At 37.2% G+C, this 25,167-nt stretch overlaps 2 protein-coding genes across 8 annotated transcripts in view; one reads left to right on the top strand and one right to left on the bottom strand.

Annotated features, from left to right (window-relative positions):
• Positions 1-1,483: 1,483 nt before the first annotated feature.
• ANKRD49 (ankyrin repeat domain 49) lies at positions 1,484-7,361 on the bottom strand. Of its 3 annotated transcripts, none has more exons than XM_082340044.1 (3): positions 7,247-7,361; positions 4,406-4,760; positions 1,484-2,986 (listed from the first exon to the last, which is right to left on the bottom strand). In XM_082340044.1, the coding sequence occupies exons 2-3, from the start codon at positions 4,661-4,663 to the stop codon at positions 2,525-2,527; spliced, it is 720 nt and encodes a 239-aa protein (XP_082196170.1). In that variant the 5' UTR covers positions 4,664-4,760; positions 7,247-7,361; the 3' UTR covers positions 1,484-2,524. The 3 variants fall into 3 exon arrangements, with proteins under 3 accessions (XP_082196170.1, XP_082196172.1, XP_082196171.1); XM_082340046.1 differs by lacking the exon at positions 7,247-7,361 and adding an exon at positions 7,123-7,226; XM_082340045.1 differs by lacking the exon at positions 7,247-7,361 and adding an exon at positions 5,379-5,499.
• A 47-nt stretch (positions 7,362-7,408) lies between these two features.
• MRE11 (MRE11 homolog, double strand break repair nuclease) overlaps positions 7,409-25,167 on the top strand; it is a 71,281-nt gene continuing 53,522 nt past the window's right edge. For 4 of the 5 annotated variants that reach the window (XM_082339917.1, XM_082339915.1, XM_082339918.1 and 1 more), the window contains exons 1-5: positions 7,409-7,531; positions 8,258-8,375; positions 15,858-16,018; positions 22,777-22,864; positions 24,178-24,319. In XM_082339917.1, the coding sequence (XP_082196043.1) occupies positions 7,410-7,531; positions 8,258-8,375; positions 15,858-16,018; positions 22,777-22,864; positions 24,178-24,319 (631 nt within the window). In that variant the 5' untranslated portion in view covers position 7,409. Of the gene's footprint in view, positions 7,532-8,257; positions 8,376-10,870; positions 11,004-15,857; positions 16,019-22,776; positions 22,865-24,177; positions 24,320-25,167 lie in introns of all 5 variants that reach the window. The other variant, XM_082339916.1, reaches the window with a different exon arrangement.

The following is a 25,167-nucleotide window of genomic DNA, read 5'->3' as shown; positions in this document are numbered from 1 at the left end:
AAAGCCAGCTAACTTCACTGTGGGCCTATGGATTATGATGCGTCCCTTGAACAATGACAAAAAAGTCACCTCTTCCTCAAGCATATAAGTTAATCACAATTAAACTTTAGTTATGAAAAACATGGATTTTATTTTTTTAAAAAGTCTTTGGATAAACTCAAGACTAGAGAAAATTTTGTTTGCACACGTAGCTATTCAGCCTTCTTAAAGAAAACTGGAAAGCACAGGTAATACCGTTGACCCTTAAAAACAAAGGTTAGGGGTGCTGACCCTCCACGCAATCAAAAAACCAAACTTTATCATCGGCCCCCATATCTGCGGTTCTGCATTTGCGGAACCAACTGCATGGGTTGTGTACTACTGCCTTTAAGTGTACCCACGCAGTTCAAACCAGTGTTGTTCAAGGGTCCACTGAGTAGTCAAAAGCATGATTAGTGCATATCTTCTGTGGACAGAGGAGTCTACTAAATACTAAGCAGAGTATCAAATCGCTTTGTTATACACCTGAAACATATAAAATTGTATGTCAACTACACTTCAATTAAAAAAAAAAAAAAAAAAAATTAAAAAATGAAATTTAAAAAAACACTAAGGAAAGTATAAAGGAAGCAAACAATACAAATTCTGCCCTCAGGGATGGAAGGGATTTCTCTAATATGGAGAATTTGCTCCCTAGCACTGGCTGAGTGTTGAAGCCTGAAAAAAAGGGAGAAGTCACATCTCAGCTTCTTAGAAACAAAGCAGCTCCTTTGGAGCCATACTCAAAGGGAAAACTTACATAAAATCACGGATGCAACTCATTCCCAAGTAAGAAAGAAGCCATGGGATCTGTGACTTTCAGATAACTAGGCAGCCTCGTTTAGCAGTCTAAGGGGGTAGTTGGGGTCTTATTCTACTGTCACTGTCTACCAGCTGTACCTTGTCATTTGGTATCACTAAATTAGGGCAGATTAAACAGAAAGCAACCTCTCACTTTCTGCCAAAACCCTGATATCGAAGATATTGATACTCTGAAACACAGGCATCTCCTAGCCAGAGATCACAAAATAATTGAAGCACTCCTAAGTCTTAAGATACTGTTTGTCACAAAGATTCAGTTCATATGTTATCTTTAACTTTTCTGAGATGATCCAATTTTGTTCTAACCTAAAAATTGCCACACATATCTGATTAAATAACATTATTACTTAGTCTAAGGTGACTGGGTCACATGGGCTAAGTCAAAGCAGACAAACCTTGGTGGACATTTAAAAAATATAACCGAAGAAAACGGCCATTGGTTTAGTTCTCTTTGCCCAGTGTGTTAGTTCTGGTGTGAAGAAGTTAAGAGAAAACCCCTTTGTTTTAGTCACAGAGGGGTTATGTAGTCAACAGGAAACTGCTACTGGCGAGATGCAGAGAGTACCTGATAAATAAATGTATGCTGGATGAATAAATATGTTATGGATCCAAGGAAGATACACAGGTAAAAAAAGAATTCATGTTTTTTTCTGGTTGTTCAAAACTTTTATTTTTGGAATATTTATATTTATGCTTTTGTCACTATCCACAATGTGGCTTTTAAAAAAGGCCTGAGCCACTTTGTGTTCTCACCCCAATATAATCATCATCCCCTCATTCTTAGAATTCCTTTTCCCTGTCACTTTGTCTTTGTGTGGCTTGTATAAAATGAGGACCCTGGAAAAGAACACTTCCTGTGAACTTGAGAGACTAGATGAGCAGTGCCCAGCTCAGCAGGACCAGGGAGGTAAAACTAGCTGGAGAGCAGATACGTTACGATCTGAACCAAGGTATAGTTGTGCGCATGTCTGAAGGGTCGTGCTGACTCACCAGCAGCATAAGGAATATGCAGGTTGACCAGGGTGAGGTAGGATGGTCCACAGGATTGTGTGGATTGCAGGAGGGGGCAGTATATAAAATTCGTGGATTAAACACCTAGCTATTTCCTGAAAATGGCCTAGGTTCTAGAAAACAAAGATCTAGGTGTCTTGATTTTTTTTTTAATTTACAAAGATTCAAGACACTAATATGTTCATTCTTACGGTTTACAATGAAAGCAAATGGCTATGGTGATGCAGAGAAGACAGCTGAACTGCACCAGTATATTAAGACTTTTAAACGAAATTCTGAGTTACCCGACCTTATAAAAATACACATTAATATACTAAATACTGCACAAAGATCTAGGATGGGGGAATATTTAAAAATACATTTCTCTTGGATCAGCACCAAAAATACCATTAGTTTTCTGTACAACTTGTGACAAGTTTTTCAGTATAGGTTAAGTTAAAATGATTTGATAAAAATCACAAACACCACGGAAATCATTAAAGATATATCCAATCAACTTTCAAATACATTTTGACATCAAGGTCAGGCAATTCACTTGGAAGGATATTATCGTGAGTACCACTGAATTACTGTCGTAAGACTTTTGATGTCAACTTTGTATGATGGGGACATTTCACATCTCACACTAAAGGAGGCACTGGGACTTAGAAACTTAAGAAAATTATTAGAACCATTAAGACTGAGGTGAAGAATTTGTGCAGCCTTCCACAATTTCAAAGAGGTAGTGATAGATGCTTGTCCTCCTGGCGATGTCAAATGCAGTTTCCTCCAGGTTGTTCTTCAGACCTGCTTTGATGTAGCGGTTCATCAGGAGGAGTTCGAGGGTATCTTTGCTGTCTCTGTTCCCAGCAGCAAGATGTAAGGGGGTCAAGAGGCCTTTTGTTTGGGCGTTGATATCTGCATCATGCTGCAGTAAGAAAGAAGCCACTCTGGTGTTATTCCACTTACAGGCACTGTGCAGGGGTGTCCAGCCATCCACAGTCACCGCACGAACATCTGCCCTGTGTGCAATCAGCTCCCGGACCACGTCTAAGTGCCCGCTGTAGGCTGCTCGATGGAGCGGGGTGTACCCATCTTCATCTCGAGTGTTCACGTGGGTGGCCTTTTCTGAAAGCAGTCTTCGCACTGTGGTCAGCTGAGAAGAAGACAGATCTTTTACAAACCCAACTCGAAATGAAACAATAAGCAAAGAAAATTAAACCGTCTAGTGGTGTTAGATTTAATTAAGTTAAATAAAAACTTCCTTGTTAGCAGATGACTGTAAAATAAAAAAGTAACATTTTTTTTTTGCGGGGGGAACTGATTTAACAATGAACAAGTCAGTGTTAACCATAAACTGTTGATTCTAAGAACATGATTCTCTGAATACCAAACCATACATTTATTCCTGGTCCAATGAAGGCTTATTGTATAAAAGCTATAGTCCTAGATGAATAATACAGGCTAGAACTGTATTAATATTTTATATTTCATCTGCGAAGAAAACATAGTAATGGAACAGACTGATCTTTCTGTAGTAGGATTATCACACCAATATACATACTGTATAAAACTTTAAAAAATACCTACTGTATAGCACAGGGAACTCTACTCAATATTCTGTGATAACCTAAATGAGAAAAGAATCTAAAAAAGAATGAATATATGTATATGTATAACTGAATCACTTTGCTGTACATCTGAAACCAACACAACGTTGTAAATCAACTACACTCCAATTTAAAAAAAAAAACAACTTCTTTTAACAGTAGAATACAATGGTAACAAGGAAGTTGAGATTAAGGAGCTCAATTCCTTCTAACTAAAACAACCTCAGATACATGTTTTCAGGAAGTGATTTTCAGTTTGGTCTGAGGACCTCTGGTGGGATGCAGTCTGCTCTTGGCTTAAAAAGTTATCCAAAAATGTAAGACCATTTAAGTTATAAGTTTATTAATACAGACATGGGGGAACTTAGTAAAACAAGATACAAGTGGCTAAGTGGGAAGAACAGACTTTGGCTGTTAAGCAGGGTCATCCTACTTGGACAATCCTGGGCAAATTAATGTTCCTGAATCTCAACTTCTTCATCTGTAAAAGGGGAAGAATATGACATATCTTATAGGGATATATGAGGATTAAATCAATAATGTAGTAAGGCACATGGTATAGTTGGTATTTAATAAATGTTAATTCCCATCCTCTCTTTACTAAATGATACTTGTCTTTAGGATGATCCTAATGACTTAATATGAATGATTTAAAAATATAGATGATTGCTTGCTCTCTTTATAGTTAATTATTCTTAAAGCGCCCCAAAATACCCATATGACACTTTGTAGCTTACTATGTGTTTTCACCTACATTGCCTCTGCATAAAACCTTGTATGAAAGAGGCAGGTGTTATGGTGGCCATTTTTACAGATAAGAAAATAGAGGTGCAGAAACAGTAGGATTTGCCCAAAGTTACAGACCAAAGCGAGATTCAGGACAGGTCTTCTGGCTTCCAATCTAATACTTTTCCTACTAAATTAAGGTTTCCTCTGTAACTGTTTTTTTTTTTTTTTTTTTTTACCCGATTTTTTTCAGCAGCCCAAAGAAGCAATTTGCTTGGATCTTTTTCCATTTTTTTTTCTTGCAATTGATACCACTCTTCAGTTTTTTCATCTTGCTCTTCATCTTCATCAGAATTCCCTACCCAGAGACTTTGGGTGCCAGTGGGAATAAGGTGTCCATGTGTTTCTAATAATTCAAGTTGGTTAAAGTGTTCAGAAAAGTCCAAGGAGTTCTCTGGGTCTGGTTTTCCATCATCATTTACTTTCTCTTTTTCCATTTTTACTACTATTCTAAATACAAAGCATTTCAAATGCCAGAGTATAAATAATCTTTCCAGAGATGAATTATGTCTGCTTTATTTTATTCATCAAGATCTGAAACACAAACACAAAAATTAGGAGCAAATTGGTTATTGAGGCTTTATCAATAGCATAGATAAGTCTTGCAAATATACACAAATAAACCCTGCCTAAACTTTTTTGGTGTTTATTAATACCCTTCACATTCATTAAATATTGGAACTGACAGATTTCAGTTATCTTTATTTTTAATATTGTTTTTTCTACTAAGTCAGTGGTTATAACTATTTATTTTGAATCTATTGATTCACATACTATATTGTATTATGCTAACAGTGATGAATGCTTGAAGCTTTGAAATTATAACTAATAAAGATAAGCACAGTCACGATTTTTATAGACTAGACACACAGAAGCTATAAAGCAGGAGCAAAAATTTTTAGTTCCTAAAAAAACTACTTCCAAGACTCAGAGATTCTTAGAGATGGAAGAGCCCCCAAAGGACATGTGTCCCAATCTCTCACCAATGCAGATATCTTTATCATGACATCTGTAATAATCAACCTATTTCTACTTTAACAATTTCAGGCTTAGGAAAATTCACTGCTTTAAAAAGTAGCCCTATTCATTGACAGACAACTATAGTTCTGAGTTGGCTTCTTGTTTTGAAACAGAACTTTGGCTGTCATTTACTCCTTCATTCAACAAAGATGAATAGAACGCCTGGTATGTGCCAGTCTCTGGGTACTGGGATTCAATAGTGAACAAGATCCACGTCTTGACCTCAAGAAGCTTCCTGTCTCGTCAGGGAGATTCGCAAAGACAGTGCTTAAGTACTATGATAAGACCATATCTAGATATGATGAATATACAGGAAGGTCATAATTAACCCAGTCCTCAGGGAGTAGAGAAGGCTTCCTGAAGGAAATGATATTTATTCTGCTAGGCTGCCATAATAATTTATAAACCACTATCAGCTTAAAGAGTTAGGCAGCATATTAAACTTTAACCAATTAAACAAAATGAGAATAATAGATATTTTAAAAATATTTCTCAGCTTCCCAACTATATTTGTTGAAATCTTATCAGTCTTTCATGACTCTTCTCAGATGTCGCCTCCTTCATTGTCTTTCTTGAGCCTCCAAATTAGATGTCTCTAGTTTCTACTTTTTTGTGTGCTACATACTGTTTTATTTCACCACTAATTTTGTTCTTGTTTTAGTCTCTTAAAAGATTGTAAGCTTAAAGATAGGGACTATATTTAACTTACATTTATGTCCCACTTATATACAGCAAACATTAAGAAATATTTGTAGAATTAAACAGAATTAAAGCCCTATCACTTGATCTTGCTTGGAATGGATTCTGAGACATTTGAGAGTTAGTCGTGTACCCCTAAGATACTGATTTCTTTCTACCTAATTTTCACAAGTTTTAATTGATACAATCCTAATGCATCATTAGATTTTATTACTACTGCCAAGAACATTAAAGTCAAGTTTAAATTTATCACTCATGACCAGTACCTTCTCTGGACCTGTTACTTTGTTGCACAATGAAAGGATTGTACTAAAGGATTTCCAAAGACTGTCCAACTTTACAGTCAATCGAGAGGCCCTATCAGAAAGGCTTTATGTTCTAATATTTTCACTTTTCTCAAACTATTCTCTGAACCTTGCAATACAAAAGTGATCACAAATCTACTCATTAAACACTTTATTAAATAAATACCAGTAAATACTGTATAGTTCATTTGTCATTTGTATCAACCACAGTAACATTATAGCAGAGATCTTATAACCCCCCTTTCCTTTTCATAAAAACTCTCTTTTTATAATTTAAATTTATTGTTCCAGGTAAAATAAATTACATATAAAAATTTCTTAATGGATTTAATTTAAAAAGTCAACCCCAGGTGCATCTCCCTGATTCAGGACTTAAAAAGCCGATCAAGATACCTACTTGATGATACTCTACCAAGAACTCGGGTATGTTTTTTAAAGCCCACATTCCGTAAGAGATCTAAACTATGTCAACTCTTAACAACTCAGTGACAGGTGGGGCCGTAAACCCCATTTTACAGGTGAAGGCGCTGAGGTTCAGATCGATTAAAACAACTTTCAATGGAACTAAAAGCCCAAATTTTCTAATTCAAAAGTTTCACATTGTTTTTTAATGCACTCTATTTTACTGCTGTCAGCACAAAGCAATGCAGATGTGCTGAACCCGGGATCCAGGCAGACAATAAGGGGACGCAGGGAAAGGATTGTAAACTGGAGTCCGAATGCTCAGTCTCTGGGGAGTGGAGGTGAGGGAGAAGACCACCAGTCCCGGCCCTCCAGCACCGGCTGGTCACTTCACAGGCCCGGGAGTCGCGTCTGCGGCCTTCCGAACTTCTACGAGCGAAAAAGCCGCTCCAGCCCTACTTAGGACCCACCACGCGGCCCGATTCGCAGGGCTCGGCAGGGGTCGACAGGGGACCCGCCCCTTTGGGCCCAGGAGTTCTTAGGTGGCGCCAGGCGACCAGGAACCGTGGCCCCGGACGAGAAAGACCTACCCACCTTAGAGAGTGGAAAATCGCCGCCGGGAAGCTCGCTTCCGGGGTTCGTCCCCCGGGCTACTCAGGATTGGCTCCTGTATGGGGGCGGGTCCTCGCTGCAACTTTTCCTGCTACCTTACGGCAGTCGGCAGCCAATGAGAGGAGTTGAAGCGCCTACGTCATTAATGAGGTATCGCGAGAGAAGGAGGTGCTTTTTCCTCTCCCGCTTAATTCAGGTTTACGGTCGAGCGGCTTCTCAGGCGGTGCTGTTGCTTTTCTTCTCAGGAATCTCCGTCCTTCTTTCCGGGTAAAAGACAGCCTCGGGTCCCAGGGTGGGGCTTTGGAGAGTCCAGATGTGGGGTAGTTTAGGAGTCGCTTTCTGTATCTGCAGGATCTCGGGCGGAAGCCCAGAGAGGATTGACTCTGGGCCGAGTAAGCTCGGGAGGAGCCTGGGAGGTTTCCGCGTTCTGGTTTCTGAGGGTCCGGTGGTGCGGGGCTGCTGAGGCTTAGAATCCACACCGAACCAGGAATCCGGACGTGGGAGGGGTCGTTCCGCGGTGGCAGCCACTCCTCCCCAAAGATCCTGGCCATTTTCCTTGAACCACGTGTTTCTGCTTATTTACACTACCTTTAAACGTGGACCCCCTGTCTTTTCAAAACAAGCCCATGCCTTTAAAAAAAAATTTTGTGTTTAAGCAGGAAATACGGGGTCGCCTCGTGCTCCAGAGTAGCCCATGCATGCAACTTAAACATTTCTGCACATCCAGAGTTGGTGTGCTAAACCAGAACTATTGGGTGTGACCCTTTTTGCCCATTCATTTAACAAACATTAGCTTCCCATGGGGCGTGGAAAGGGAAACAGGAGAGGAGCTTAATCATAATGGTGAAACTAGAGTGTCACTGGAGATATGTTTTTTTTTTTTTTAAGCTCTGAAAATAAAAGTATAGTAGTACTTAATTGAAAATGAGACACTTCCAAAATTGCCAGTCTGCTTTTTAAAAATGTGTTTTGAATAATATAATTTTGTTTTAGAATTTGGAATCGAGTGAGTTTTCTGACGTGTTTGAGCACAGGACCCAGGGGTACTTGGAGAGAGAACTGGTCCTGGAGGAGCTGGACTGATCATAGAAATGAGTCCTGCAGATGCTCTGTAAGCACCTGTCTTCCGAAGTCTTCTTTGTTGCTTTGGGTTTCTACAGTCTATCAACTATGATCACCATAAAAGAAAACTTATTTAATAAATTATGAGTAAATAAAGACCTTGCCTCTGAATACAAGTGTTAGTCATCAAAAAGAATATTTGGAATGGTTAACAATTCATACTATGTGTTTATTAACTAAAGATAATATGCAGCTATAGATTGGGGTTTTGCAGTAGGTTGGCATATTGCTATATAAGTTTATGTTCTTAGGTTTTGTCTTAAACTATTGAAGCTATAAATATACTTGAACTAAGTCTTACTAGCTAATGCAAGTCTTTTTTTCCTTAATTAATTATTTTTGGCTGCGTTGGGTCTTCATTGTTGCGGTGGGCTTTCTCTACTTGCGGCGACCGGGGTTGCGGTATGCGGGCTTCTCATTGCGGTGGCTTCTCTTGTTGCAGAGCTCAGGGCTCTAGGCGCGCGGGCTTCAGTAGTTGTGGCACACGGGCTTAGTTGCTCCGCAGCATGTGGGATCTTCCCGGATCAGGGATCAAACCTGTGTCCCCTGCATTGGCAGGTGGATTCTTAACCACTGAGCCACCAGGGAGGTCCTGATGCAAGTCTTTTAAAGCAGATTTTTAAAGAAGTAAATTGCTTTAGTACTGAATAAATTAGAAATGAATCTGACTAAAATGAAAATAAAGGACTAGAAAAAGTTAAGTGGAAAAAGCTTCAAACTTGGAATCTTTCACCCTTCTTTTAATTTCTTTTTATGTATCTATCTATCTATCTATCTATCTAATCTATCTAGGCTGCACTGGGTCTTTGTGGCAGCGCACCCGGTCTTCCTTGCAGTGCACGGGCTTCTCTAGTTGCGGGCTCTAGAGCGCGTGGGTGTAGTAGTTCCGGTATGCGGGCTTAGTTGCGGCATGTGCGGTCTTAGTTCCCCAACCAGGGATTGAAGCCGGGCCCCCTGCATTGGGAGAGCAGAGTCTTAACCACTGGACTACCAGGGAAGTCCCCTTAATTTCTTAATTAGTATTGTGTAACCTTGGACAAATTAGCAAGCGTCTAAACTTTGTCTCAATTTCTTCATTTGTATAATTGGATTACAAATGACTCTGAGGGCTTCCCTGGTGGTGGCGCAGTGGTTAGGAATCCGCCTGCCAATGCAGGGGTCACGGGTTTGAGCCCTGGTTGGGGAAGATCCCACATGCCACCGAGCAACTAAGCCCGCGTGCCACAACTACTGAAGCCCGTGCGCCTAGATCCTGTGCTCCGCAACAAGAGAAGCCACCGGAATGAGAAGCCCGTACACCGCAACGAAGAATAGACCCCACTCTCCGCAACTAGAGAAAGCCGGCACACAGCAACGAAGACCCAATGCAGCCAAAAATAAATAAATAAATTTTTAAAAAAAATGACTCTCAGATTAATTCTCATATTTAAGTAAGAGACCTCAAGGGAAAATACCTTACAAATTGCTATGGAAGTCTGGGTAGTAATGTGATCTGAAAGTATTCTGACTTACCTGTATGTATATAGCAATCAGAACTGTGCATATCATTTTGAAGTTTCTGAAGAGAAATCTTTTCTGGAAAATTCTCTTATGTATAAAGATTTGAATTTTGGAGATATATATAAAATTTTTTTTGAAGTTCGTATGGTTTTGTGAAAACAGCCTGAGTTTTAATACCGGGTTTTAGTTCCATTTCTACCATTTTGTTTCATGATAAATCAGTTAATTTCTCTGTGTATAGCTTTCTAGTTTTTCAGAGGTAATAATACTTAACCTGTTTACATGTGGGAGTTGAGATGAGATCAGGGATACCAAAATATTTTAAAGACAATTAAAAGTTATATTAAGTTTAAGAGAGAATTAATAACTATCATATTGCTGCTTCATATGAAAGTACTTTTGAATACTACCAAATTTAAATGGCATTGTAAATTAGTTTTGTTACTTGGCCAAAGTCATTAATGAAAAACTAACTTTGTATGGAGAGCAAGCCTCTTCAGGGCCCTGGATGTAAGTTACTAGATTATTAGGATAAAAATCTACTTATAAAGTAAGGAGAAGGGCTTTTTAAATTAACCAGTTAATTCTAATTTTCTTGGGAAAGTGCAAAGTAGATAAATAATAAGTTTAGATACTGGGATCAAATCCTCTTGCATTTTTGCTGTGGAACAGAGCAGGAAAACAACCAAGCTTTCAAATCCAGGTTACATATCAGTTTATGAAACTGGCTGTAATGAGGCTATACATTTCTGAAGCAGTTACAGAACCTTTTAAAAATGTGTGTACATTTGTTCTGCTTTGTCTTAGTGGTAAGAAAACAGTGACGTTAATGATCTGTTGAATGCTTCAAATTTTTGGACCTAGTTTAGGGCTGGAAAAATGATTTTATGTCATAACTGCTATTATTTTATAGATTTAGGTTTCAGTTTGCTTGAACATCCTTTTAATGAATTATATTGACGTGCTTCTTCTTTTCTAATACAGCGATGATGAAAATACATTTAAAATCTTAGTTGCAACAGATATTCATCTGGGATATATGGAAAAAGATGCAGTCAGAGGAAATGATACGTTTGTAACACTTGATGAAATTTTAAGACTTGCCCAGGAAAATGATGTGAGTTTAGTTTGCATTTTTGCAATTTCTACCAAGTTCCCTTACTCAACTTGCTCTTTTTCCTTTTAAAGATAGAGGTTTGTTTTATAGGCCCATGTGCTGAAAGCCCAAAGGAGATTTTGTGTTCTTTATTCCCTGAATTCAAGTAGGAGCTACTTTTGTAAATAGTCTGTAAAAATTTACAAATATTTACAGTGTTTACTGAGTGCAGTATCCTGTGGCAGTTTCTATTTGAAATCTAAAGATGACTGTCATAGTTTCTGCTTTCAAAGAACGTGCAGCAAGCAAATCAGTATGTGAGATATGATAAATGTCAAAAATGCTCAGATGCAAGAGCCATAAGATTATAAACAGCATTTCCTGGGAGTTTGGAGGTAGAAGAGATCACATTTAGATGAGGATAGCAAGATGAGGTGAATGAAGTGGCATTTAACTTGGGCTTAGAAGGATGGTAGGCTTTTAATGAGTGAAAAGCAAAGAGAGTGTACACCTCCCGTGAAGCAGTAGGAAGGGCACAGAGGTGAGACGATTGGTCCATTAGGGGTACAGCAGCTGTTTGGCTCACTGGTAGGTCGCGTGTTAGAAAGCACGCTGAAAGACGAGAAATGTGGTTTGAGCTGCATCAAGAGCTTCAAATACCAGATTGAGGAGTTTGTACCCAGTTTAATAGAAAGTCTTCTGGCAACAGAGTACAGCATGAAGGCAAGATAAGTTGGAGGCTTTTTAAAAGTGGTGCCATGGAATGGAAAAGAGGAAGTGAATGCAGGAGATAATACAAAGAGAGGATTTGGATACTTTGATTGGTTAGTCAGTCGTAGGGGGTGGGGATGAGGGAAAAGGGGATGACGGTGACTCTGGAGTGTATTACGTTTGGGTGGATGGTGGTACCAATAATAGAAGTAGGTTTTAAATAAGAAAGATTTCTTCCTTATTTTCATACTTCCTTATAACATACTTCTTTATGTGGGAAGGTGATGAATTCTGATTGAGACCATTTGAGTTGGAGATTCCAATAGGACATTCAAGGAAACATTCCAGCAGACAGTTGAAATGTCCATCTCGAGCCCAAAAGACAGCTGGGGAATAAACATAAATTCTAGGGACTTGCAAACTTCAACCTTGACTTTTCCTCAGAATTCTCTTCAGTTCTTCTGCAAGTCCTTTGGTTCTTATTCCCAAATGTACACAAGTGGAACCTCTCTACTGTTTTCTACCTTCATGTCTGTAAACTTAGTCCAAAACTTTTGTCATATTTTGCTGGACTACAGCAGCTCCCCTTAGGTTTTTTTACTTCCATTCTTTCCCCCTACAGTATTCAGCATAGCAGCCGAAGTGAACTTACAAAAATCATGTCGGATCATGTCACTCTGCTGCTTATAATCTTCTAAGTGGCCTTCCACTGAATCTAGAATAAAAATTAGACTCCAAGGTTCAGTGTGATCTGGCCCCTGCCAGGAGACTTCATCTTCTTCCACTCTGCCTGGTTGGTTTGTGTTTCATCCATACAGAGATGTTTGTTCTACTCTGGTACCTCTGCATGTCTGGTTCTCATCCTGCTCAGAGCACCTTGATCTTGCCAGGTTTGACTTCTCAGTTCTCAATTCAAGTTTTACCTTTTTTGGGGAGGTCTTCCCTGATGTCTCCAAACACTCTTATCACATTACTCATTTATTTTTTTTTTATAGCACCATCTGAAATAATTTTTTGAATTATTTACGTGTTTATTATCTTCTCCACTAAAAGGTGAACTCCATGAGAATGAAAAATCTTTTTTGTTTGCTCATGTGTATCCTAGCACCTAGAAAGGATCTGGCAAGCAGTAGGCACTCTTATAAATGTGTTCATGAATGGGAGAATGTCTAGGACTGTCTCCTTTTACCCTGAGGGCAGAGAAATTTGCAGTCAAAGAAGGTCTGTTTCCTGCCAGAGAATCCTCTGTTCTTTCTTTTCTAACTCTTAGGTGCTGAAGTATTTCTTTCCCTGAGCACGAGCTGTTTTTTTTTCTTTACCTTGTCCTTTCCTTCCCTTCCATTTCCTCCTGTTTCTCCTCCCTGCATCCTTTAATCTTAACTGCCCCCTCCCACCTACAGCCCCATGCTGGTACTTCCAAATGCATGTTTACTTCCCCCCATCATTTGTGTTTATTATTTCTTCTTATTGAAATCTAAATTCTTCCCGATTTTTAAGTCCTCTATTTTGTGGGCCTGTGCCATCTAACCAGCCTTATTTCTACTCTCTAGTTCTTTGGAATCTTTTTTTATTTTTATTTTTGACTTTTAATTTTGAAACAATATCAATCTTACATAAACATTGCAAGAATAGTACAAATAATTCCTTACCCTTCACCGAGATTTTCCTACACTTTACCACATTTGATTTATCCTCTTCATAAACACACACACACACACTTTTTCTGAACCATTTGAGAGTAAATTACATAAGTAACCACAGTGCACTTATCAAAACCAGGGAATTATGTTGATTCAGTACGATTGTGTAATTCTAAGATGCCGCCAGTTGTCCCGACAAAGTCTGTCATAGCAGTTTGGGGGCAGGTCAGTGGTGTGCAGATCCCAATCCAGGATTACATTTTGCATTTAGTTGTCACGTCTCTTTAGTCTCTTGTAATCTGGGATGTTTCCTCAGTCTGCCTTGTCTTTCATGACCCTGACATTTTTGAAGAGTCCAGGGTAGTTACTTTTGCAGAATATTCCTCAGTTGGATATGTCTGACGTTTCCTCATGAGTAGATTCACTTTGGGCAGGAATACCACAGAAGCAAGTTGTGTTCTCAGTGATCCCTGGAGTCACAAACCAGTTTTTAAAAATATTAAAAAAAAATTTTTTTTGCTTGTGTTAAAATACGCATACCATAAAACTTGCCATCCTAACCATTTTTAAGGGTACAGTTGAGTAGTGTTAAGCACATTTGCATGGTTGAGTGACCAATCTCCAGAACTCTTTTTGTCTGGTAAAAGTGAAACTATATCATTTAAACAACTATTTCTCTTTCCCCTCCCCTGTAAAAATGTTTGTTTGCTTTGTTGTTTTTGTTTTGTTTCTTCTATGCCTTGGATTATGATCATTTTCTCCCTTTACTCAAATCATGTTTAGTTTTTTGAAAATTTTTTATTTATTATTATTTATTTATTGTTTATTCTTGGCTGTGTTGGGTCTTCGTTTCTGTGCGAGGGCTTTCTCTAGTTGCGGCGAGCGGGGGCCACTCTTCATCGCGGTGCGCGGGCCTCTCACTGTCGTGGCCTCTCTTGTTGCGGAGCACAGGCTCCAGACGCGCAGGCTCAGTAGTTGTGGCTCACGGGCCCAGTTGCTCCGCGGCATGTGGGATCTTCCCAGACCAGGGCTCGAACCCGTGTCCCCTGCATTGGCAGGCAGATTCTCAACCACTGCGCCACCAGGGAAGCCCCATGTTTAGTTTTGAAGACCTGGCTTAAATCCCACATTTTTATTGAAGTCTCTCTGACTCTTGTTGGGATTGGGGCAGAAATCTTTTCCTTCTTCCCTTCTAAGTTCCCTGGCTGGTCTAATAATTAAGTTGACGTAAGACAGATTAACAGGGTAAAAACAAATTTCATACGTATGGGAGCCCCACAGAAATACGAGACTCCTCAGCAGTGAAGTAGTTGAGGCTTATCTGCCATCCTGAGCTAAGGAGAAGGGGAAAGGAGTTTGGGGTTTTAAAGGGGAGGAAGACAGTGCACAGGAAGATGAGAAGATCAGATGTTTGGTAAACCGGTGTTTGCCATGCCATGCGATGTCTTTCTGATATCAGAAATTACCTCTGGTAATAGCTCTCTTCCTGGTACATGCCCCCTATCCAAATTCTTTTAGGCAGTTTAGAGCGAGGTAAAACAGCTTTTCCTGACTCTGCTGGGTCTTAATTGCCGTCAGCTCAAAACAGTCCACATTGCCAAAGTGGTCCATTTTGTGGTGACATATTCTGCTGCCCTCACTACTGTAGCCCGTGGTGATCTGTATTGCTGGGTTCTTTTGTATAATCAAGAACTTAATCAAGTTTCTTTACGTAGATTGTACGCTTTTGAAAGTGTGTTGGACTTTCTTTCTGTGTGATTTCCCTTCTCTCTGGTTGTTCCTGAATGCTCTTCCTCGAAATCTCGTTTATCCTTCATGGTGCAACTCAGATGCCACCATGTTAGCCCATTCTTCCCAGACGTTGTCCTCAGGTGAATTTCCTCCTCTCAGTTGGAATTAATTGTAATGTCATCTCTACTCCTGGTTTGTTTATATATCTGTTCTAGTGCATGTCAGAGTCTGACTTACGTTTAGATGCTTAGCAGTTTGTCTCTCCCATTAGATTTTGAACATATTTAGGATAGGGATCGTATTTAATTCATCACACTCAGTATAGGGTATGGCACGTTGTCTGTGTTTAATGAGGGCAGGGACATCCTATATTTTGTAGATTGCTATTTCCTTAGCTGCCAGTGCCTGTAAGGACTCTAAATAATTGTTGAATGAATCAAGTGAATAATTTGGACTGAATCTGCTATCCCTTCCATAGGTTTTATTAAAGTGCTAAGTTTATGTTTGATTTGGATAACTTTAAAGAAAGAAGTATGATCACTTTGGGTAGTGTGAGTTAGAAACTTGGTGTAGTAATTTGAAGATGGCCTTTTTGAAGGTGACCTAGGAACCTAAGCTGAAGTCAGATTAATAACCAGATTGAAAGGCCCTTTGACTAAACAAAATATGAAACTTTAAATCTCCACACATAATAGTATCTTTTACAAGATTTTTTTTCTATCTCTTTGTGCTATTGTTTTAAAAATTTTATCTGTAAAACATACTAATTTTAACACTATTTTCTGTTGATTAGGTGGATTTCATTTTGTTAGGGGGTGATCTTTTTCATGAAAATAAACCCTCAAGAAAAACAGTACATAACTGCCTCGAGTTATTAAGAAAATATTGCATGGGGGATCGTCCTGTACAGTTTGAAATTATCAGCGATCAGTCAGTCAACTTCGGTTTTAGTAAGTAAGTATATTTAAATGCTTAAATGAATGTTTCCTTATGATAGTTAATATTACATGTATGTATAATATATAATATCTTCTGTATAAGACACATGAACACGGTAACAATTAGCCATTTTACCTTCACTATAAGCTATTTCCTTGGTAAATGTAGTTCTTTGAATTTTCTGTACATTGTTGTATTAAATTCTATTTCCCTAATTAATAGACTGAGTAACTTCTCAAAATTTTTTTGTGCATTTGGTATCTCTTCTGTTCATATCCTTTGTCCATTTTAAAAATTGGGACATTTTTGTCTTTTCCTATTGAATCTGCAGGAGTTATTTCTAGATATTAAGCCTTTGTTAGGCATGTATTTTTTCCCAATCAGTGGATTGTCTTTTGACTTTGTTTACAGGGCCTTTTGATGACAGAAATATTTAATTTTGATGTTCATAGTCAAACATGTTATTTTTTTTCTTTAATATTTGTGCTTTTGGGACTTATTTACAATACCCACCTAGAACCCCATGTCATAAAGGTACTCTGTTTTTTCTTAAACATTGTACAGGATACCACACTGCATTTAGTTGAAATGGTCTCAAAATCTCCTTTCGACTATGCCAGTCTTTTTCAGACAAACACTGACACTTTTGAAGTGTACTGGTCAGATATTTTGTAGAATGTCTCTCAACTTGGGTTCTTCTCGTGATTAGACTAGGGTTATTGGTTTGGGGGAAAGAATATTCCTTATAGGTGGAGTGCCCTTCTCAGTATGTAAGGAGTACATGCTATCAACATGGCCTGCACTGGTGAGGTTAACCTTGGTCACTTGGTTAAGATGGTGTCTTGCAGGTTTCTCCACTGTCAAGTTACTATTTTTCCCATTCCATATACTGTTTGTAAGAAGTGAGTAGCTAAGTCCAGCCCACGCTCGAAGAGAGGGCGTTACGTTTCACTTCCTGGAGAGAGGAAAGAGTATCAAAGAATTTATGGGCGTGTTAAAACCACTACAGTAATTAGTAAATATTTTAGGGGAGGCTATGCAACTATTCTGTTTCTCTTTAAAGTTTGTCCAATAATTTTAGCATTTGTCAGTGGCTCTTGCCTACAGCAGTTGTAACTGCGGTGTCCTAATGGTGATTTTCTAAATATTTCCCACATTCTTTCTGCATTTATTAATTGGAATAGTTCTGTAAAGATTTGTCCCTTCTCCCCCATTTGTTTATTTATTTATTCAGTTGTCTGTATCAGTAGGAATTTATTCAATTGTTTATATCAGTATGAACTCATTTTTTTTCCTTTGGATTGTAATTTAATACTATTATAATCTATTTTGTTGCTCAAATAAATTGTTCCAGCTTTAGCCATTGGGCACTCTTTCAGACCACCTCTTGGGTCCTTTCAGCATGCCGTCATCTTTTTTCCCCCCTTTTTGGTACTGTAAGATGCTCCAGGTTAATTTTGTATTTTCTTTTCCCTAGCCCTAGACTCATCCATTTCTTCAAGGAGTCTTGGTTCATTTTGGAATGGTATTTGGAAGCTAGAATCTGGATGCTAGGCTTGCACATGGCTATTGTCTTGTCACTGCTTCTAGGCTCTCTCAGAGCACAGAGCTTAAATATATACACACACACACACACATACACACACATATATACACATATTATACACACATGTATACATGTAAATGTAAAAAGAAAAAAAAAAAATATATATATAAAGTAACCCCTGAAAACAAACATAGCTATATTTATTTCTTATCTATTTGTGTATATATATTTTAAAAATGAGTTTATATTGGGAGGTAAATTTTTGGAGATATTTTTATGTAAGAAAATGGCTATTTTTAACTTCGGATTGATAATTTGGCTGAGTATAGAATAGGATTTTTAAAAATTCTTGTAATTTTTAACATATGTTCTTGTTTTTAAGAATTCTGATCAGTCTTTACCCATCGTCTATTCAAATCTAAAACTTTATTATTTTTAAACTGCTTCACCCACCCCATAGATGTGTTTACCTATTTCTTCGCTTACTATTGCTGTTTCTTACGTTTCATTCCTTTTGTCTAGATTCAGTTTCCTTTCCGAAGTACAGTTTTTAGTAGTTTTTCACTGCCTGTCAGTAAACTCTTATTTTTTGGTGCTTTTGAGGAGTCTTGCTCTCATTTTAGTTGCTGGAAAAGCAGTATAACATAGTGCTTAAAAGCATGGATTCTGATATAAGACTGTCTGAGGTCAAATCCTGGATCTGCCCTACCTTAGTTTCATTATTGTGAGATGGGAAAAGAATAGTGCTAGTCTTACAGAATTGTTGTTAGGAGTAGTTGAGTTAATAAGAAAATTGCTTAGAATAGTAGCTGGCATAAAGAAAGGAGTCTTTTTGCAGTCTTACTGTGACATATTTAGTTGTGGATTTAGTTCTATTTATCCTGCTTGGGCTACATGCATTTCAAACTAAGAATTTTTTTTGCAGCAATTTTGGAAAATTCTTATCCAGTATGTTTTCTGTTTCCTATTCTTTCTGAAAATTATTTATATTTTACCCACTTTTTAATATTCCCTATAACTTTATCTCTTTGTACTATATTTTGGATAATTTTCCCTCTGGTTTACTAGTTCATGTAAAACATAGACCAAAAAAAAAAAAAAAGATAGGGAAACTCTGAAAAAAGAAGACTCCTAAGTAGTTACTAGCTCAATTCAATCCCTATCAAAATTCCAATGACATTTTTCACAAAAAATAGAACAACCAACAGGTACATGAAAAGGTGCTCAACATCACTAATCATCAGGGAAATGCATATCAAAACCACAATGAGATATCAACTCACACCTGTTAGGATGTCTATCATCAAAAAGATAAGATAAGAGAGAACAAGTGTTGGAGAGGGTGTGGAGAAAAGGGAACCCTTGTGCACTGTTGGCGGGAATGTAAATTTGTGCAGCCACTATGGAGAACACTGTGCAGGTTCCCCCCCAAATTAAAGATAGAATTATTATGTGATCCAGCAATCCTACCTCTGGGTGTATATCCAAAGGAAATGAAAATGGGATCTCAAAGAGATAATCTGCACTCCCACATTCATTGCAGCATTATTCACAATGGCCGAGATATGGCAACAACATAAGTGTCCATCAGTGGAAGAAGGGATAAAGATGTGATATATGGGTGTGTGTGTGCAGATATATCTGCACAGACACAGCCATGTATATATATATATTCAGCCATGAGAAAGGACATCCTTTCGTTTGAGACAACATGGATGGACCTTGAGGGCTTTATGCTAATTAAAATAAGTCAGACAAAAAGACAAATACTGTGTGATATCACTTATACAGTATATGAAATCTGAAAAAGCTGAACTCATGTAAATGGAGACTAGAATGGTGGTTACCAGGAGCAGGGAGTTGGGGGAAAAGGGGAGATGTTGATCAAAAAAATATATAATTTTCAGTTTAAAAATGAATAAGTTCTGAGGATCTAATGTACAGCATAGTGGTTATAGTTAGTAATATTGTATTTTATACTTGAAAGTTTCCAAGAGAGTAGATCTTAAATATTCTCATTACGAAAAAGAAATGGCAATTATGTGACATGATGCAGCTGTTAAGCTAGGTGTGTGTGCAGCTTAAAGTGGTAAGTAAGCTATAGTGGTTATCATTTTGCAATATATGAGTATATCAAGTCAACACATTGTATACCTTAAAGTTATACAATGTTACATGTCAATTATATCAGAATAAAGCTGGAAAAAAGAAAGTATATTATAATGCTACAATAATTTTAAAAGTTTAAAAAGTGGTATGACTCATGAATTGATAGGCAGATAAGTGGAAGAGTATAGAAATTCCAGAAATAGCCTCAATACATGCGGGAATTTAGTATTTGATAAAGGTGGTATCTCATATCTCCACAAAAAATATAGCTTATCCAATAAAAGAACTAGAAGAAACTGTTAGACATTTTAAAAAAAGATCTGGATGTGGAAAAGACTTTTCTAAGTATTACACAAACCCAGAATCCATAAAAAAAAAGATTGATATGTTTGTCTTTGTAAAAGTAAATTTCTGCATGGCAAGAGCCGCCCAAAGCGAAGTCAAAAGTCTGGGTTCAACCAGGAAGAATATTTGCAACTCATGGCAAATTACGGTCTAATTTTCCCAATAGTTAATAGTTAAGTAGTTCTTTCGAGTCAATTTAAAAAAAAAATCCATGACTTAATAAAAAATAGGTAAAGAATATGGACATAGTTCATAGAAAAGGAAATAAAGTAGCATTTAAACATATTAAAAGAATATGAAAGATGCAAAATGACGTATACTGATATATTTTTCTCCTATAAGATTGATATAGATCAGTAATTCTCAGTCCTGGGTGCACATTATCATTACCTAAGAATCTTAAAAAATACTGATGCCCTGTCTCCAGGTCAGTTAATCTTTCTGAGTGTGTCTTGGACATTGGTGGATCTTCAAAGATTCCTAGAAAATTCTAACATGCAGCTAGGGTTTAGAACCACTGGCATAGATTGAAAAAGCTTGATAATGTATTGGGTTGGCCAAAAAGTGCCTTCGGTTTTTAAGTAAAAATAAAAGACACATTTTTCATTTTCACCAAGAACTTTATTGAACAATGTATTCACCCTTTTGTTCCACTACCTTCTGCCGTTTTTCAGGCAACTTCATAATTCCATCTTCCAAAAACTTTTTATCTTTTTGAGCAAAGAACTGTTCCAGGTGCCTTTTACAGTCTTCCAGAGAATTGAAATTTTTTCCATTAAGAGAATTCTGTAAAGACCTAAATAAATGGAAATCCGAAGGTGCAATGTCTGGTGAATATGGCAGATGATTCAGAACTTCCAGCCAAGCTGTAACGGTTTTTGCCTGGTCATCAAAGAAACATGCGGTCTTGTGTTATCCTGATGGAAGATTATGCGTTTTCTGTTGACTAAATCTGGATGCTTTTCGTCCAGTGCCACTTTCAGTTGGTCCAGTTGGGAGTAGTACTTGTTGGAATTAATCGTTTGGTTTTCCAGAAGGAGCTCATAATAGAGGACTCCCTTCCAATCCCACCATACACACAACATCACCTTTGGATGAAGACCGGCCTTTGGCGTGGTTGGTGGTGGTTCATTTCACTTGCCCCACGATCTCTTCCATTCCACATTATTGTACAGTATCCATTTTTCATTGCCCGTCACAATTTGTTTTAAAAATGGAACTTTTCATTACATTTAAGTAGAGAGTCACGTGCGGAAATACGGTCAAGAAGGTTTTTTTCGCTTAACTTACGTGGAACCCAAACATCAAAGCGATGAACATAACCAAGCTGGTGCAAATGATTTTCATTGCTTGTTTTGGATATTTTGAGTATGTCGGCTATCTCCCACGTGGTATAACGTTGATTGTTCCCAGTTAATGTCTCTATTTAATCGCTCTCAACTTCATCTGGTCTACCTGACCAGGGAACATCGTCCAGTGAGAAATCTCCAGCACGAAACATCGCAGACCACTTTTGACACATTCGATCAGTCACAGCACCTTCTCCACACACTGCACAAATCTTTTGTTTTGCATTTCGGTTGCGTTTTTACCTTTCTTGAAATAATAAAGCATAATATGCCGAAAATGTTGCTTTTTTTCTTCCATCTTCAGTATTAAAATGGCTACACAAACCTTTACCAATTTTCATGTCTTTTTTTTTAAATGCACGCTGATATGACAGCTGTCACATACAATCTAACAAAATTGTTTCAAATGAAATTAAAGACAACTAAGCGCTACTAGAGCCATCTTAGGGAAAAAACCGAATGAACCTTTTTGGCCCACCCATTATGTTGGTGGAGTAGGAGGAATTAGTCTCATGGATTGCAGTTGTACTATGAGTAAATCATACAACCTCTGTGGAGGGGAATTGGCAGTAGTTATCAAATTTACAGATACACTCGTTCCTTTTGACCTGACAGTTTCCTTCTAGATATTTTCCTATACTCTCACAAGGGCAACTTTGTACAAGATTACTCACTGTAACAATATTTGTAAAACAAAAGGCTGGAAATAGTCTAAATGTCCATTGATGGGTAACTACTTAAACACATTATAATAATCCATGCAGTGTACAGCTAAAAAAATCACAAGGAAGCTCTTTATGTACTGATATGGAATGATTTATAAAGTCTGTTAAGTGATAAAGGCAGGGGGCAGAAATCTATATTGTGCTACCATTTGTTTAAGAAGGAAGATGTATTTATTTGCTTTACAGGTATGAGATATTTTTGCACAGATACACTAGAAATTCCTAATGTTATTTGCCTCTGAGAAGAGAAGCTTGGTGACTAGGGGCAGGAGTGGGTGGGAACTTTAAGTCATCCAAGTAGTAAGTGATAGAGCTGGAATTTTTAATCTAGGTCTTTTGGATTCCAGAGTAGATGTATTTCTTCCCCTCCCGCTTCTACAAATAAAAACCTTTTATAAAGGCTTTCAAAATTTTGAAAGCGTATTTCCTATTAATCAGATATTCAAATCTTTCATACAATTCATAAGCATCATATATTTGTATGGTTTTCTTTTAAAGTGTAGTACTTTGAGATCTTTTGAAACTTGAATTGAAATGAACTGCTGCCTTGGATTTTATTTTTTTAAAGCTCCAAACTAGCGGTCATTTGCCAGCTTATATCATCCAGTTTGCCTATAACTGTATTAATTTTTTGGAGGAGGATAATGGGGGAAACATATTTCGTCTCTTATAGAAACTTTTCTTTCTTTCTTTTTTAAGGTTTCCATGGGTGAACTACGAAGATGGCAATCTCAACATTTCAATTCCTGTGTTTAGTATTCATGGCAATCATGATGATCCTACGGGGGTAATTATTGGGTTCTTAGTTGAAATTTTAGAAACGATCAGTTTAGTTTGTCTTTGGAAAGCATTCTTTCACTTCTTCCCAGCAATTTGTAGTCAAATTGAGTCAGAAGTTCAAATTGACTTTTTATCATTCATATAAGCTTTTATACTGCTTTTTAGATAATTTTTTAATATCTGGAATAATAAATGGCATGTGACATACACATTTATTTCATAAGTGCCAAGGTTAACAATAACCAGGAGGAAGAATAAACACCTAACATTTATATAATGCTTTACAGTTTACCAAGGGCTTTTGTATCTCTTATCACATAAATCTCACCTGTAGGAAATGAGGGTTTCATGAACAGTTTTAAATCTAAATTAGATCATCTTATTTTCTGTTTGATATGAAAGTACAGACTGTCTCTAGTTTATGAGGGTTCGACCTTAGATTTTTCAACTCTACAGTGGCGCTAAATGGATATACATTCAGTAGAAGTTGCACTTCGAAGTTTGAATTTTGAATATCTTTTTTGGGCTAACGATAACGTGGGAAGATACTTTCATGTGATGCTGGGCAAAGGCAGCGAGGCACAGCGCCCGATCAGCCACACGGTCACGAGGGTAAACAGCTGCTACACTTACAACCATTCTGTACTCATACAGCCGTTCTGTTTTTCACTTACAGTACATTATTCAGTAAATTACACAAGATACTCCATACTTTATTGTAAAAGTCTTTATACTTTTGCCCAACTGTAGGCTAATGTACGTGTTCTGCGCATGTTTAAAGTAAGCTAGGCTAAGCTATAATTTTCGGTAGGTTAGGTGCTTTAACTTCATTTTCGACTTAACGGTATTTTCAGTTTACGATGGATTTATTGGGACCTAAACCCATTGTAAGTCGAGGAAGATCTTTAATAATAGGTGTCCTAAAATAATCTCAAAATATCTTTTTGTTTTATCTGGTCATTAATGTATTATAAATCACTACTTAGCTAGTCTTTTTTTTCTCACCTCTTAAGAGGTCTGCTTAATATGACAAGGCACTGATTTCATGGCTGTTTTTTATTTTTCAGTGGACAAGACATCATAAGTTTTGATGAAATGTTAACTTTGCATTTAGCATGTGATTCCAGTCACAGTGGGTCACTTGTAATAGAAAAAAGATAGCGAATACTTTTACTATTGTAATTTTGTTTTGAGAAGACATTATCCTAATCTAGGTTTTTGTAACTACTATATAAAATATACTTTTAATAAGTAATAATATGATACGCAGATTACTTACTTTAGATATACATTTATATTATTTGAAAATATTTTGCATAGGCAGATGCACTCTGCGCCCTGGATATTTTAAGTTGTGCTGGATTTGTAAATCACTTTGGACGTTCAATGTCTGTGGAGAAGATAGACATTAGTCCGGTTTTGCTTCAAAAAGGAAGCACAAAAATTGCTCTATATGGCTTAGGTAAGATGGTTTTATTTTACTATTTATGTCAATAAATGTTTAAATGTTTAAGCAGCTAAGAAATCAAATTCTGGAGTTAACTTTGCTGCTGTTTGGGGAAACGTGAGGCAAATCTAATTATTCCTTGTGGGTGACTTAAAAAAATGATAGAAGGTTTTGGTAGAAATTTTTTAGTATTTTATAAGCACCAATAGTCCTTGATACTTATTTTTAATAGCAGTTTTGGTGAAAAAATATTTTTCCTTTAGTATCTATTTATTGTTTATTTTTTCTTTCTTTTAGACTCAGATAAAAATCCTGAACATTAGCATTTATAGAGTAATTAGAAAAACTGCATTTTGATATCTTGGAAGTCTTTGAAAGTTCTAAAGTTTCACTGTCCAATACAGTAATCATGTAGCTACTGGGCACTTGAAATGTGGCTAGTCTGAATTGAGATATGCTATAAGTATAAAATGCACATCAGAGTTCAAAGACTTAGAAAAAAATGTAAAATACCTTTGGTATTTTGGGTTAAATAAAATATCTTAAAATTAATTTCACCTGTTTCTTTTACTTGTTTTAATATGGCTACTAGAAAATTAAAAATTACATATTTGTCCTGTTTTAGTGGCTCACATGATATTTTTATTAGACAGTGCTAATCTAGAGCTATCATCTACAATGCTCAGAAAATTTGCTTTATCAGCTTCACTATCTTCAATTTATTTAGTGTCCAGTAGGTAAAAACTTGTTTGCTAGGCTTTATTCCATATGAATGGAAGACTATTTTTAGAGCACATTCAAAGGCTATTTTTTGTGTCTTCCTTGGATTAAGTTCAGTTTGATTTGTTTTATGGATGCAATAA

Source organism: Balaenoptera borealis (genome assembly GCF_965194805.1).
Source record: "Balaenoptera borealis genome assembly, chromosome: 11".
NCBI classification, from domain to species: domain Eukaryota; kingdom Metazoa; phylum Chordata; class Mammalia; order Artiodactyla; family Balaenopteridae; genus Balaenoptera; species Balaenoptera borealis.
The sequence above is the reverse complement of the archived record's forward strand: the minus strand, read 5'-3'. Positions and strand labels throughout refer to the sequence as shown.

Bases quoted from the DNA above. Each gene is read 5' to 3' on its own strand.
- ANKRD49 (XM_082340044.1), bottom strand. From the start codon at position 4,663: ATGGAAAAAGAGAAAGTAAATGATGATGGAAAACCAGACCCAGAGAAC. The intron at 2,987-4,405 runs GTAAAAAAAAAA...TCTTCTTCTCAG, and splicing joins GGGCTGCTGAAAAAAATCGG to CTGACCACAGTGCGAAGACT.